Raw genomic sequence first — 13,292 nt, forward strand, 5'->3', positions numbered from 1 at the left:
TATATGTCTTGGGTTGCAATTACTTGGCGTTCTTGGGTCTGCGATAGCCAGCTCTTAAGTATGACGGGCGCCTGAGGGCTGCTTCGCGCACTTACGTAGGTCGACACCTCAGTCTGGTCTATTATTACATTCTTCTCTGCGGTCTTAGATTGCTGCCAATTCTCCGTTCTCCCATACCTTAAAAGAAGTTTTCGACATGGCGGACCCAAGCTATGCAGCAGCTGAGCCGGGCGACTTCTTCTGTCCAGATGGTGGTACTTGGTGCGTCAACAATCCGATATCGGAATGAACATCACCTTCGACACGAAAGCGTGGCTCAATGGCGCTACAAGGTACGACACTGACAATAAGCAGGTACGTCTGCGAGACAGGCACAAAGTTCGTCGGGTGCTGCATGTCGGATCCGTGCCAGCATGCCTGCTTCGGTGATGCTCTGAAACCAGCGGGACGAAATCCAAGACTCAACAATATCTCGCCTGGCGCATCATGTGGTGGTACGACACCCTTCTGGACTTGTTCGATGGCCCCGACATTCTATGGATGTTGCAACGAAGATGCGTGCATGAACAATTCGACATGTCCAGAGGGGCAGCTAGAGCCAGCGTTTTGGGACCGACCCGACCAGTACTACTACTTCCATGACTTGAACGTTGCGCTTTCGTCCACTGTTCCTGCACCCACGGCATTTTCAACCGCTGTCAGTACGTCTGCGCCCGCCAGTGATACGCCTACAGCCACAGCTTCCGCCAATACCGATGGAGTCTCTGGCAAGGTCATTGGAGGTGCTGTCGGGGGATCACTTGCTGGCGTGGTTATCATCGCCGCAGTCGTGTTCTTCCTATTTCGCCGCCGGCGCAACCAGAAAGCCAATGCCGAAGCAGAGGCAGCGAACGGCCAGGTGATACCAAAGGCCGAACTAGCATCGCCTACAACAACTACTGGTCTCGCACCGTCAAACGGATTCTCACGTACGCTTCTATAACATGAAACAGATGAGACTCATTACTGATTGCGCATAGCACCTCCCACATATTCTTGGGACACTTCCGGCCACGACCAGAAATGGACACAACACCACATTGGCACTGGTGAAATGATGGGAGACACAAGAAACCGTGAGGTAAATGCGAAATGCGCCGATAGCCATGGACCTGCCGAGCTGTACGGGGTTCTACCGGCAAGAGAACTTGAGTCGCCAGAGTACATTCCGAAAGTAGCGCAGGGAAAACCCGCCCACGACACGTCGAAGCAGGAAGCAGATGGCGCGGATGCCACTGGTGATGAGAAAGCGGCAGCGGTGAACGCACAAACGTGAAAGGCTTCCAGCTGTTTGTGAAGCTTCGAATCGAAGTGTTACGCGGTTTTGGATGCTAGGATCTTGTAAGCTACCAGGTAACTGCCTCTAACTCAACGACGATGCGCGACGCTCCCACATTCCTGAATTCATCGCTACCGTTCCGAGTACGGCCAGATTCTCCTCATCTCCTCCGGCGTCATGCCAAACTCGCTACTCCTGCGCACGAACTCTTCTAGCAATTCCTTGTTCTGCTGTTGTTTCGCAGCGAAGTCCAATATCGGATTGATCCAGCCTTCGAAATCAGCATTAAGGATTCCTCTCGCAAATTCGTGTACTTTGTGGTAGTTACTGTATTTTTCGAACTGTTGCTCAAGCCTTTGCACATCCTCCTCGCTGAAGTTGAGCGGACATTCGCCTTCGAAGCCAATTTCGTCCCATAAATCAACAACCAGGAGGAGACACGCGCGAAGTGGTATCTCGTCCTCTTCCGAGACTTCTCCGCACCGAGTGAAGAGCTCGCGGAGGAACGATGATATCAGCAAACACCTCCAAGCCCGCATATTCGTGGCTGCGGTACTGACTTCGTACACCTTTGCTTCTTTCGCTTGCTCAAATTTGTACTCAGCCAGTTCCCTATCTTTAGCATCCATCTTGTCTAGATCAGGCGGCGGGTCTGGAAGCTTGATAGTACCCAATTTGTAGTCTTTATCAACAGTAAGGAATTTCGGAAATCGTGCTTGCAAGAACAATGGCGAGACTACGATAGACTGCCAGTCGATTATCGATGAGATTTGTGGTGGATCCCGCCCTGACACGTATATGTTGCCCATGTGGAGGTCTGTGTGCCATAGCACCGGCTCGGAAACTTTCCCGTTCAGTGTGCGGTCGTTCAGTCGAGACATGACCTCTTTGGTCATATTAAGGGTATCGATCTGCTCATCGAGAGTGCCTCGCGGCGAATCAAATGTTGCATCGGAAGTGCGATTTTGCAGGATTGCGAGCTCTCGTTCGACGAGAGCAGTTCCATATGAAGACAAATCCGGCCCTGATAAAGTCAGCTATGACGCGAATCATCCATGATCGTACTTACACGGCCCCCGATCAAATCGAGGGCTTGCACTTGCTAATGCTTCCGCAGTATGCCATCCTCGCTCGCATGAGGGGCCTATGCAGAACTCTCCCTCGGGGTCAGTCTCTTGGTCCAGAGCGACGTGTGTGTCGCTTTCTGTCATTGACTCCAAAAGGTAAAGACTTCCACTCGCTGGAAACCGGATTTCGGCCATCTGTTTTTCGAATTCGGTCAATTGGCCAAAGAATTTAAATCGCTCCCAGTCATTCAAATCTCCCCACACTTCGAATTGCTGAACCCCAGGAGCCTTTTCCATGATGATGTACTCAACCCCAACCGGGTTCGACGAATCAGCGTCCCAGGCTAGAACTTTCGGTACTGGGACTTGAGTATACTTGTTTACTGCCGACAGCGATTGGATGAGCCGATGTCACGCAGGCTTTCCAGAACAATGAGGACGTACAGTATTTGAGAACAGCCACCTCCGACGCCGTGGTGTACTTTGGTGGCCCTGCGATAAGAAAGGGTATCTTCGCAACTATCTCGCTGCCATCTTCTTTGCGCAAAAGAAGTGCTTTGCTGAACCCTCCTTCCATCTTGTCGATCGCGCAGACGGGCGAGTGTCGGCCACCAGTCGTCGCAGCTACAGCGCAAAGCTGATCTACGTCGAACGTTACATATCTGCGATCGACCGCTTTCTTCTCGTTTGCTAAGAACCGTCCATTGGTGTATGTGAATAATTCATCGCGGTTGATCGGTTGCCCTGCTTTCGTTGGCTTATTGACGAGGCTGGGAGCGCGCGGTAGTTACCCCGACATGTTATGGTGAGAGCTCGAGAGGCCTGGGCCGCGGCAAGACGTGCATTGGCGCGGAAGGTATGTCGCAGTATGATGCTGGGTCGAAGCGCTGATAGCATGACTGCATCGCCATGCACTTTCTCGGGGTTCTAGAGAGTACCGGCTGCGCTGGGTGACGCGCTCGCGTGCCCTCCACGCTACGAAGTGGCCCCGCCTCGCGAAGGCGCGCACTCGCGCTCGGCTGGCGTCCCACCTGGGCAGCGCAAAAGAAGAACGTGAAACGCAGGCTTCAGCTAAATGACGTGTGCCCAGAAGCGGGTGCAATGATAATCATTGGAAACACCTACCATCAAGCACATCATGCAAGGATACCCAAATAATTTTGTGAATTCCTCGAGGTCATGACGATGATCGTAAATGCGCTAAAGATACAAAAACAAAAACGCCGAAAAAGATCGATCGCCTGACATCTTACATATGAATCCAACTCGTCATCTTCTGACCGTTGCGAAAGTGTTGCGCAACATGAGCCATCCTCCTCGCGGTAGTGTCAAGCATACACCCGCAGAACCCACACCAGCGTGAGCCAGGCCCACTAGGCGAGACATCCAACCCTCTTGACCATTCCGTGGGTACCTCAAATGTCTTCTTGGCCGACGGAGGTGCCCCCTTGAGATGCGCAAGCAAGACATGCTGTCTGAGAAGATCTTTGCGAGGAAAACTACGTTCGGCAGCGCACTTGTTCAAACATGGAGCGATTACATGCTTGTCAAGATGGTCGATCGAGTCCATTGGCTCCAGGCAGAAGACACATTCGGACTGTAGCTTGAATGCGTCCGTCAACATGCAGACCCATTCTCGATCGTTATAGCCGTGCACACTAGCCTCATGTCTCTTCCAGTCCGAAGCGTTCTTGAAGGCCTTGACACATTCTGTGCAGGAAAATTTATTCTCTGATTCCTGAAAACTGGGAGAAGTCGAGGTCTGCTGTGGAGCAACAGGCAGGTGCTTGCTAGTGCCGTACTGGTATCGCGGAGCGTGAAACCTCCGACCTTTGCGCTTTGGCATGGCAGCTTCCTGCAGACCGGACACACCGAAGGCTTCCTGACGCGCTGATTCTGCTGCAGAATCTTGGTAGACCTGGGTTTCAGTGTCTTGATTGCTGTCTGGCGTGGGATAGCCTGGGTCAGACGGCGAAGGCCATGAACTGCTGTCGCTCGTGTTCGTTGCAGGCGGGCAGATAATGTTATCATCGGCGAAAGACACGGATACAGGTTGTGCGTAGCTTGACTGAGCCGACAGATTGGCGTGCAGTCCGGTATTGGACGGAACCTGGCCATTTCGCACTTTGGCATGGCCGTCAAACACTAGATGTAACGTCAGCGGGGTAGTCGAGACATGATAATACAGGATATCAGGCTTACAGTGCTTCTCACGGGCTCGAGTGTTTGTAAAACAGTTTTCGACTTGATCCACAGAGCATCCGGTAGATTCAGCAAGTTCTTCCTTCTCTGTTCGTGAAGGGTAGGGTCGAGATGCATGATCGGAGAGCCAAAGCCGAACTATTTGCAGCAGTCTTTGACATGCGGTCGATGTAGAAGAGCCACTATACGGGCTGCGTTGTGACATCGATATCTGCAGATGATCCTCTGGCTGCTGGATTGGGCCTGCATCGATGAATTCTGCATCTTGCATCCATAGGCCAGACTCCGGAAGCTCTACATGCATATCCCCCACAACAGCATCTTGGTCAGCAGAGACGCCATGCGAAGACCAAAAGGTAGTCAAACTGTTTCCATCTTGTACGTCTCCGCCATACTGCTCATCGAAAACAGGCTGAGGCGGCTGCGTAGCAGTAGGAGGAAGACTGAGAGTGTCGTCGAATTCTATATCACTTAGGGAAACGTAGCCATTATGCGGGGTATCCTGAGCAAAGTAGCCGGTGCAGCCGTCGACGTGTGCAAAATGACCATCGACGTCGTAGCCGTGATCAGACCGAAAAGGTGGATCATCTGCGCTGCGATAGAAGACGTGTTCGTTGTTCACGTTCAGCAGAGCTTCGTCCCAGGTGTGGCTAGAGCGAGGTATCGTCAGCACTGGACGAGCGGACCTTGAGTCGGAATCGCATTCGACAGTTTGCGTGCGCAGGTCAAGTAATGTACAAAGAGTGTCCGCACGAATTCATGCGCAGGACTAGGGACGCATTGCCGGAATAAGAGATAAGTTCTAGAAATACCTCTCATCGTTTGTGCGTAGAGTATTGGGATGGCTTGCTGGTGTTGCAGCGCCAGACGGGTGATGGTACTTTGCGTCGTTAGTAGGCAGGAAAGGTGGCCTCAGGCATCAGGGCAACCGGGGGTAGGTCCTTCGGCAGGTTAACCATCGCCAGACTTACGTTGGTGGGGTCGGCCATCGGAGGCGAAGGGGTCGTAGCTCCGCCGCCAAGCCTTTTCTGGTCAATTTGAGTACAGAATCGAACACAACACAACAACAAACGTCCAGAAAGTGATTTTAAAAACGGGGAAAAGGTGGTAGAGTCTCAGAAGACCTTTGGAACTCTTTTTCAGCCTTCATGATGAGTTTCAAGGCGTCGCAGAGAATTTGTGGGAGAAGTTGGGCCATGCTCGACTGTGATCGAATCTAGTTAGCGTGTATGCCGGTCCGTACAGCCATCCGGAGCACCAGCTACAGAAGCTGGGGGTAAAAAAGCTGAGTGTAAAAATAACACGCATTGTCACGTGGTTGTCACGTGCACATCAGTCATCTGCTGGTTTCGCCTTCTGAAACTGGCCGACGTATAGAAGATTTATACAGTTGGCTGTATCCAATGTGCCACAAACCTTGGAAGCATGCGGCTCTCGTTAGGTGCCTTTCATGGCAAGATCAAGTCGAATATGATATTCTCACGCATTCTTTCCTGGCGGTCACCCTAACCGCACTTGTAAGCGCGAGGAATGAATAGAATGCGCTTTTGACTCAAACTGCGGTCTGGTCTGGGTTGCGGCTGGCCATCGAGACTGTACTTTGGTATATTTCATGATTGCGACAAGTCCGAGGACAGCATTCGATCCAGAGGGCGGGGTGTATATCAGAAATGTCACAGCAAGAGAACGGGTCAAGCAATTGTTTAACAAATATCATGTTCTTCTCATGACCAAGTCACTACATCATTAATATATACAAGCGATCATATCCGATCCCACCCCCATCTAAGCCTCCTCAGCAGCAGCCAGAATAACATCCGCCGCCTTCTCCGCAACCATGTACGTAGACACCGCAGTGAAGGTACCCGGAATCTTAGGGAAAACACTAGCATCAACAACCCTCAATCCAGCAACACCACGGACCTGGAACTTGGAGTCAAGAACAGCCATCTTATCGTCGTCAGCACCGATAGGGCAGGTGGACGAGCAGTGGTGACCCCAAGCAGTGTCCTTGGCGTATTGAGCAATCTTCTCGGGGGTGTTGGCGTCCTTGCCGGGGAGGACTTCGTCAATGGGGACGAGTTGGCGCTTGAAAGAGTCACGGGCGAGGTCGACAGCCTCGGTGAGGGCAGTGAGATCCTTCTCGTAGTCGCCAACACCGGTGTCGAAGTAGTTGTAAGTGATCTCGGGGACGTCGAGAGGGTCAGCGGAGCGGAGCGCAACGGTTCCGGCGTTGTTGCGCGGGTGCGCCTTGAGGATGGCCCAGGTGAACCAGTCGTGCTCGGAGGTGGCGTTGTAGCTGTAGCCGGGGAAGTAACCGCGGAAGTTGACGGGGCCACCGAAGGCGAAGATGTCGTACTCGTCGCGCTCGGAGACGCTGGACTTGTAGAACATGGTGGCGCCGAGACCGGGGGAAGCGTAGATGCCGCGGTTGCCGAGGATGGATTTCTCCCAGCGGTCGATGCAGGCGTCGTCGTCGGTGTTGCCGAAGGTGCAGCCGTTCAGGGCAGAGAAGTCGGAAGGAGCCTTGCCCTGGACGTTGATCTCGTAGTGGTCTTGGAGGTTGGTTCCGACACCAGGGAGGTCAGCAACGACAGGGATGTCGAACTTGTTCAGCTCATCGGCTGGGCCGACACCGCTGAGCTTGAGGAGTTGGGGAGAGTTGTAGGTTCCGCCGGCGACGATGACCTCCTTGGAGGCAGTGGCGGAACCGGGCTCACCAGCTGCGCCGGTGTTCTTGGGGCTGGCTTTGTAGAGGTACTGGCCGTCGAGGAACTCGACACCGGTAGCGCGGGGAGGAGTAACGTCCTGGTCGAAGGTGATCTTGGTAACGTGGCAGTTGAGTCTGACATCGAGAGGGTACTGCTTGCTGCCGTCCTCGTTCTTTGCGTCACGGACAGCGAGAACGAACTCGCGGGATCCAGTGCGCTTGCCGTCGGTGGTGGAGAGAGGGATTTGGTAGAGAGCGTTGGACTTGTCACGGCTCTCGGTGTCGGCGTTGGCATCACCAGCAATAAGAGTGCCAAGGTTAACGATGGCGTTGGTCATGTTGGAAAGGGCGAAAGCGGCACCGCCAACCAAGCTGAGAAGCTTGGGGTCAGAGGTGACGATGTCGATGGGTGCGTACGAGGTTCCGAGCCATCCCTCGTAGCCGTGACCCTTCTGGCCGGGGAGGAGGTAGTGGTTGTGCTCGAGCTTCTCGAAGTACTTGCGCATGTTCTTGGCTGACCAAGAGTCGTCACCAGTGATGGCAGCAACATTGTCGAAGTCGGACTGGTGGGGGTAGACGGCGATGAGAGCGTTGTGGGCTGTGCATCCACCGAGAGTACCGGTACGAGGGTAAAGCGTACCCTTCATGGTAGAGCCCTCAGGTGGGCTGAGACCGGTGTACTCGCCTCCATCGACAGTCTCGTAAGAGGTCTTGTAGTCGCGAGCTTGGCGCTGCTCATCAGCGTAGTGCTTAACGTAGAAGTTCCAGCTCAGGTTGGGGTCTTCGGAAACCCTGGCGTTGAAAGCAGGAATGGTGTAGTTCTGGCTGGCACCTTGGTCGTCACCAGCTTCGATAAGAAGCGTCTTGTGACCGGCAAGGGCGAGGCGAGCGGCCAGAGGCTTTGGAAATGGTTAGTATTTGCTACATCCAGTCAGGTACTCTTGAACTTACACCACCACCTGCACCAGAGCCGACGACTACGTATTCATAGCCAGTCAGATCGACAGCCACCGCAAGGGAAGCGAAGGCTGCGACTGTGTAGCCAATTACGCGGGGGAAGAACATGGTGATTAGGTATTACTTTGCTGTTCGGGTGGGTATTTAAAGAAAGAATGACAGAGGCTGTAAAGTGGCCTGCTTGATCCTACACTGTGCAGCCTTGCTGACCTTTATATCGTTTACGAACCGCGTAGGTCGGCATCCCCCTATTTTCCGGTGGTGGCTTGCAATGCCGAACGACTTCTACCTCGGACGAAAAACCATTGGCGAGATACTTACCAAACAGGTGGTGTTCAGTAGTCGCGGTGGTTGATCCCTTCTTGGTCTGGAAAACAATGCTTTCATTCGGTCCGGCACGTAGATCATACGGGTCCTTCTAGGGTACCTTGCAGGTTGCAATTTGCGCCACGGGACGGAACCATTGGGATCTGGAGACCGACAACAGCGCTCATGGATCCGTGAGCTCAGTAGCGTTGGTGGTCGTATTTCTTTCGAAGTAACGCATCTCATAGCGGCAGGTGTACAGCCTGCTTCAGTCGCTTTCAATCTTTCGCCGTTCATCGTGGTACCTAGGTATCCACGGAAGTTGTGGCAACACGCATCCGCGGAGTGAAAACGCTTTCCCCGTTGCGTCCCGCACCGACCCAGAAGTCCAGGTCAGGAAATGATGATTTCTCCTGTCAAGGACGCTTACCCTGGTCTGCCTATTCCTAATTGCCGGACGTTCCTCCCGCTTCGGAAGGGAACTCCACGGGTGTGGAGTCAACGGCCAGGGACAGCGGACGCTAGCGCCTAACCCGTGTTAGCAGCAACGCGCATTGAAGACTCTCTGGACCTGGGCTTCACGATAGGCACTGCGATGGATGCGAACGGACATAACGTGGCTCTGTAGATTGCCGACTTCTTCGCCGAGAACGATGACGGAATACCACGTGGTGCGAGATGCACTGCCGCAGGAACCGCCTGTTTCTTTTTCGCCACGAGGCACAGAGCGAACTGACTCAACTACGACTCCACCCACCGTACGAACGCCATGTTGAATTCGGCATTCGGCTGACTCCACAACACCTTCTAATGCTCGTTCTAGTCGCATGCGTTAAGGCCTACGTTCTGTCGCTCGGTACCTGCGCCTTCTCGAAAACTCCCCTATCTGTTATTCCCGCGTCTATGGTTGGCCCGGCCACACGGCATCGGCAATGCTCCTGACGAGTTGCAGCTTCTTCCTCATGTCTTCGTAACCGAGCGAATTGCCTTCCGCGTGTGATGCGAAACCGCATTGTGGGCTGACGCAGCACTGCTGAATGGCGTCCTCGCGCGATTGGCCGGTGCCCTTTGCAATCCAATCAGCGGCCTGGTTCACCCTGGCGATCATCTCGTCCTTGTCCTCGAGCTTGGGGAATTTCGATGTGATTACACCAAGCACGACGTTCTTGTGCTTGGGAAGATGCGCTAGCGGCTCGAATCCTCCGGCACGTGGTGTGTCGTATTCCAAATAGTATGTGTCGACGTTCAAGTCCTACCAAGATCAGCACTTCATAACTGTGAACAAGGAGATGAACGTACCTGGAACATCTTCTTTGCGATGTTGTCGTATGCGCCTTCAGAGAAATGTCTGCTGCCTACGTAGTTACCGCGGCACAGGTGGATGCCGAGATGCATGTCCGCAGGGCGTTCGAAACATTTGTTATAAAACTTGACATAGGCATCAAACATCTGGTCAGCAGTCTTCTCGTTAGTTGTGTCAGCCTTCCAGCCTGCAAGCATGTCTTCCGAGCAGAAGTAGGCCAGGTTGGGATCATCGATCTGGATGTTCCTGATACCCTGTGCGTGGAGGATCTTAAGCTCCTCCTGGTATGCCTTTGCGACGTCCTCGAAGTAGTCCTCGTCGTTCGCATAGACCTCCTTGGGGTACGCTCTCCCGCTCATGTAACGGAAGTGGTACCAGGATGGCGAGATCAGTGTGATTTTGATGTTCTTCCACTCGCTCTCGGGTAAAAGGCTCTTCATCAGGTCCACTTCACGCTGGTTGCTTGAAGTGCCAGGGTGTTTGATCTTGTCGACACAGACGGTGACATGGTTTGGCACCTCCTTCGCTTCCATGAAAGACTTGACGTCCGGCGCATAGGCGCGGAACATGTCCTTGTTGTAGCCCTTCAAAACGCCAAGCTGGAGTTCCTTCATGCCATGAAGTGTTTCGAAAAAGGTACCCCAGAACATGTGCCTGCATGAATGATCAGTCTAGACTCGGACTAGTAGCGTCGGGACTATTGACCTAGTGTACTCTCCGCTCGACACAACCTTCAATCCGCAGTCCTGCTGGAACTTGACGACCTCTGCGACAGACTTGTCTTCCAAAGGAACGAGCTCCTCTGGCTTCGATTTACCAGAAGCAACATCGTAGCGCTTCTGCACAAGCTCCTGTGGGCGGAGCAATGAGCCAACGTGCTCGGCGCGGAATGGAGGGCTTCTCTTGAGTGACGACATCTTCAATGCGATAGTATGAATAGCTCAGGAAAGAACGAGTAATCAGAACGAAGCAATTGAACAGAAGAAAACTTTGCCCCTCATCATGTCCACTTGCCCCGCAATCACACGCCGCTCATTAATGACCGTTGGACCCTTTCTCAGCCCCGACATATCCATGTTCAGACGCCGGGAGCAGCTAAGCGAGGCTTAGAGGATGGAGCGTCGATGGGATTGGAAGAGTAATTGAGGGTGGCGGGTAAGCCATGTGGGAGGCATCTCAAGCTATGGTGGGGCCCTTGCTCGATAAGAGGCGCGCCACCCGATGTGACGCCGAGAGCCATGTGGTTACAAGGAAACTTGGAAGCCGCGAGCTTCCAAGTCATCATTTTCTCACACGACTACATCTTAACTGCGGTTGCGCGCTGTCGGTTCCCAAGTTATCGCAACGCACGAGAAATCCGCGAACACAATCTGGGTGTGCAGACGCGCGAGGCGTGAAAAGGCAGCTTCGACCAGTCGAACATGAAGATATGGCTATGCTGTGGGGTGTATTGGGAGGTCCACAGTCCCTTTGGAAAGCCAAAGAGACCGGAAGCTGCAGATCAGCAATTGTTCGCTGTACCACGAGAAGGTGACACGAAGACACAGTATGCCCCACCAAAAGTATCCCATCGATGAATGACGGGCATGACGCAATACTCTGGAGAACGAGCCGCGGATATAGCCACGAACGAACGCAAGTTTCGTAAGCGACGGCGGCAGTTACAACGGCGAAAGAGAGTAAATCCGAACTTCGGGGAAGCTCTACCCCGCGCTAGGTGGGATGTCATAGCTACATATATGCTGTCACTCCCGCACAGCTTCAAGTCTAGACTTTGACGCCCTAAACACCTCAACACCAGACTTTACTACCTACCAATAACATGACAAGAGTACTACTCACAGGAGGAAGCGGCTTCATCGCTGCGCACACCCTCGATATCCTCCTAGACCATGGACATAGTGTAGTCACCACGGTGCGCACCCAGGAGAAGGCGGACAAGATCAAGGAATCATACAAGAGCTACGTCGACAAGGGCCAATTGAGCTTCGCGATCGTTCCGGATATCGCTCAACCAGATGCTTTCGAGAAGGCTGTTATCTCAGACCCTCCATTCGAGGCTGTGCTTCACACTGCTAGCCCGTTCCACTTCAATGTCACTGATGTCCAGAAAGTGAGTGTCTTGGGATTGAAACACCGAATAGCTGGCTAATACAACGAAGGACCTGATTGACCCTGCTGTCATCGGAACAACTGGCATCTTGAAGTCGATCAAGAAGAGCGCGGTATGTTGAATCCAAAGGGTGCACAACTTCCATTCGCCTGCTAACGATAGCTTATAGCCCTCGGTCAAGAATGTCGTCATCACATCCTCATTCGCCGCCATCGTAAACGGAAGTAAGGGCTTCTGGCCAGGACACGCATACTCTGAGGACGACTGGAACCCAATCACACAGGAAGAGGCAACGGAGAACCCAATGATGGGATACAGAGCAAGCAAGACATTTGCTGAGAAGGCTGCGTGGGAATTTGTCGAGAAGGAGAAGCCCAACTTCACCGTCTCCACGATTAACCCACCGATGGTTTTTGGACCGATTGTAAGTCTTGCGACGCACAATTCAACGGAGTCGCTAACATAAATCAAGGTACACGCTCTTGACAGTCTTGACAACATGAACACCTCGAACCAGCGTATCCTGTCAGCGGCACAAGGCAAGTTCAAGGACGAGATCCCACCCAGTGGTGTACACCTGTGGGTGGACGTTCGCGACGTCGCGGAGGCACACGTAGCTGCGTTCGAGAAGCCAGACGCAGCCAACAAGCGCTTCTTCGTGACGGCCGGATACTTCTCCAACAAGGAGCTATGTCAGATCATCAAGAAGAACTTCCCCGACTTCAAGGACCTGCCGAGCGACTCAACACCCGGCGGCGACTACCCAGAAGGCACACCTGAGAAGGGCCTCTACACATACAACAACAAGCGCTCCATCGACATCCTCGGCCTCAAGTACAAGACCTTCGAGCAGTCGATTGTCGACTCCGTCAAGTCTTTCCAGAAGAAGGGGTTGTAGATGGTAGCATCGATTATTCGGAAGGATAGATGAATGGCAATAACGGTATTCGATTGGCTATGTACACTATTTGGGCGGCGCGCTTGTTTGAGCGGCAAAGCATCGGTCGCGTGCATGGCAATCTGAAGAAGACATATTAGCATATGCAATCTCCGTGTAATAGACAATACAGAGTGTGTATGGGCAATCAGCCTGTTGAGCTTGAAATTTTTTGGACTTCACCGTCTTTGACTCGGAAGTTATCGTTTGTGTTGATCATCATAATGCAGGGAGTTGGGAGAGATGGTGATGACTTACCGATGAGTATTGCGACGCGACGCTGGCCACAACATGGGTGCTGCATGAAGCTGTTGGGCCAGCGTTGGTGTGAGAGGAAAGAGCAGGCGCGAAGCCTCGAAGAAAATGGCAGGCTTCGGCT

At 53.1% G+C, this 13,292-nt stretch overlaps 5 protein-coding genes across 5 annotated transcripts; 2 read left to right on the forward strand and 3 right to left on the reverse strand.

Annotated features, from left to right (window-relative positions):
* Positions 1–562: 562 nt before the first annotated feature.
* Positions 563–1,315, forward strand: J4E83_005566 (uncharacterized protein; the record flags this gene model as incomplete). The annotated part of the gene is made up of 2 exons (XM_049332485.1): positions 563–968; positions 1,020–1,315. The coding sequence occupies 2 exons, from the start codon at positions 563–565 to the stop codon at positions 1,313–1,315; spliced, it is 702 nt and encodes a 233-aa protein (XP_049188293.1).
* A 134-nt stretch (positions 1,316–1,449) lies between these two features.
* J4E83_005567 (uncharacterized protein) lies at positions 1,450–2,682 on the reverse strand (the record flags this gene model as incomplete). Its single annotated transcript, XM_049332486.1, has 2 exons — positions 1,450–2,342; positions 2,388–2,682. 2 exons carry the CDS (start codon positions 2,680–2,682, stop codon positions 1,450–1,452), a joined length of 1,188 nt encoding a protein of 395 aa, XP_049188294.1.
* A 3,690-nt stretch (positions 2,683–6,372) lies between these two features.
* J4E83_005568 (uncharacterized protein) lies at positions 6,373–8,362 on the reverse strand (the record flags this gene model as incomplete). Its single annotated transcript, XM_049332487.1, has 2 exons — positions 6,373–8,196; positions 8,249–8,362. The coding sequence occupies 2 exons, from the start codon at positions 8,360–8,362 to the stop codon at positions 6,373–6,375; spliced, it is 1,938 nt and encodes a 645-aa protein (XP_049188295.1).
* Positions 8,363–9,461: 1,099 nt separating this feature from the next.
* J4E83_005569 (uncharacterized protein) lies at positions 9,462–10,780 on the reverse strand (the record flags this gene model as incomplete). Its single annotated transcript, XM_049332488.1, has 3 exons — positions 9,462–9,812; positions 9,860–10,517; positions 10,569–10,780. 3 exons carry the CDS (start codon positions 10,778–10,780, stop codon positions 9,462–9,464), a joined length of 1,221 nt encoding a protein of 406 aa, XP_049188296.1.
* Positions 10,781–11,685: 905 nt separating this feature from the next.
* On the forward strand, positions 11,686–12,874 carry J4E83_005570 (uncharacterized protein; the record flags this gene model as incomplete). Its single annotated transcript, XM_049332489.1, has 4 exons — positions 11,686–11,976; positions 12,026–12,088; positions 12,146–12,400; positions 12,449–12,874. The coding sequence occupies 4 exons, from the start codon at positions 11,686–11,688 to the stop codon at positions 12,872–12,874; spliced, it is 1,035 nt and encodes a 344-aa protein (XP_049188297.1).
* Positions 12,875–13,292: the final 418 nt, after the last annotated feature.

Source organism: Alternaria metachromatica (genome assembly GCF_023757995.1).
Source record: "Alternaria metachromatica strain BMP 0045 chromosome Unknown scaffold_11, whole genome shotgun sequence".
NCBI lineage: Eukaryota > Fungi > Ascomycota > Dothideomycetes > Pleosporales > Pleosporaceae > Alternaria > Alternaria metachromatica.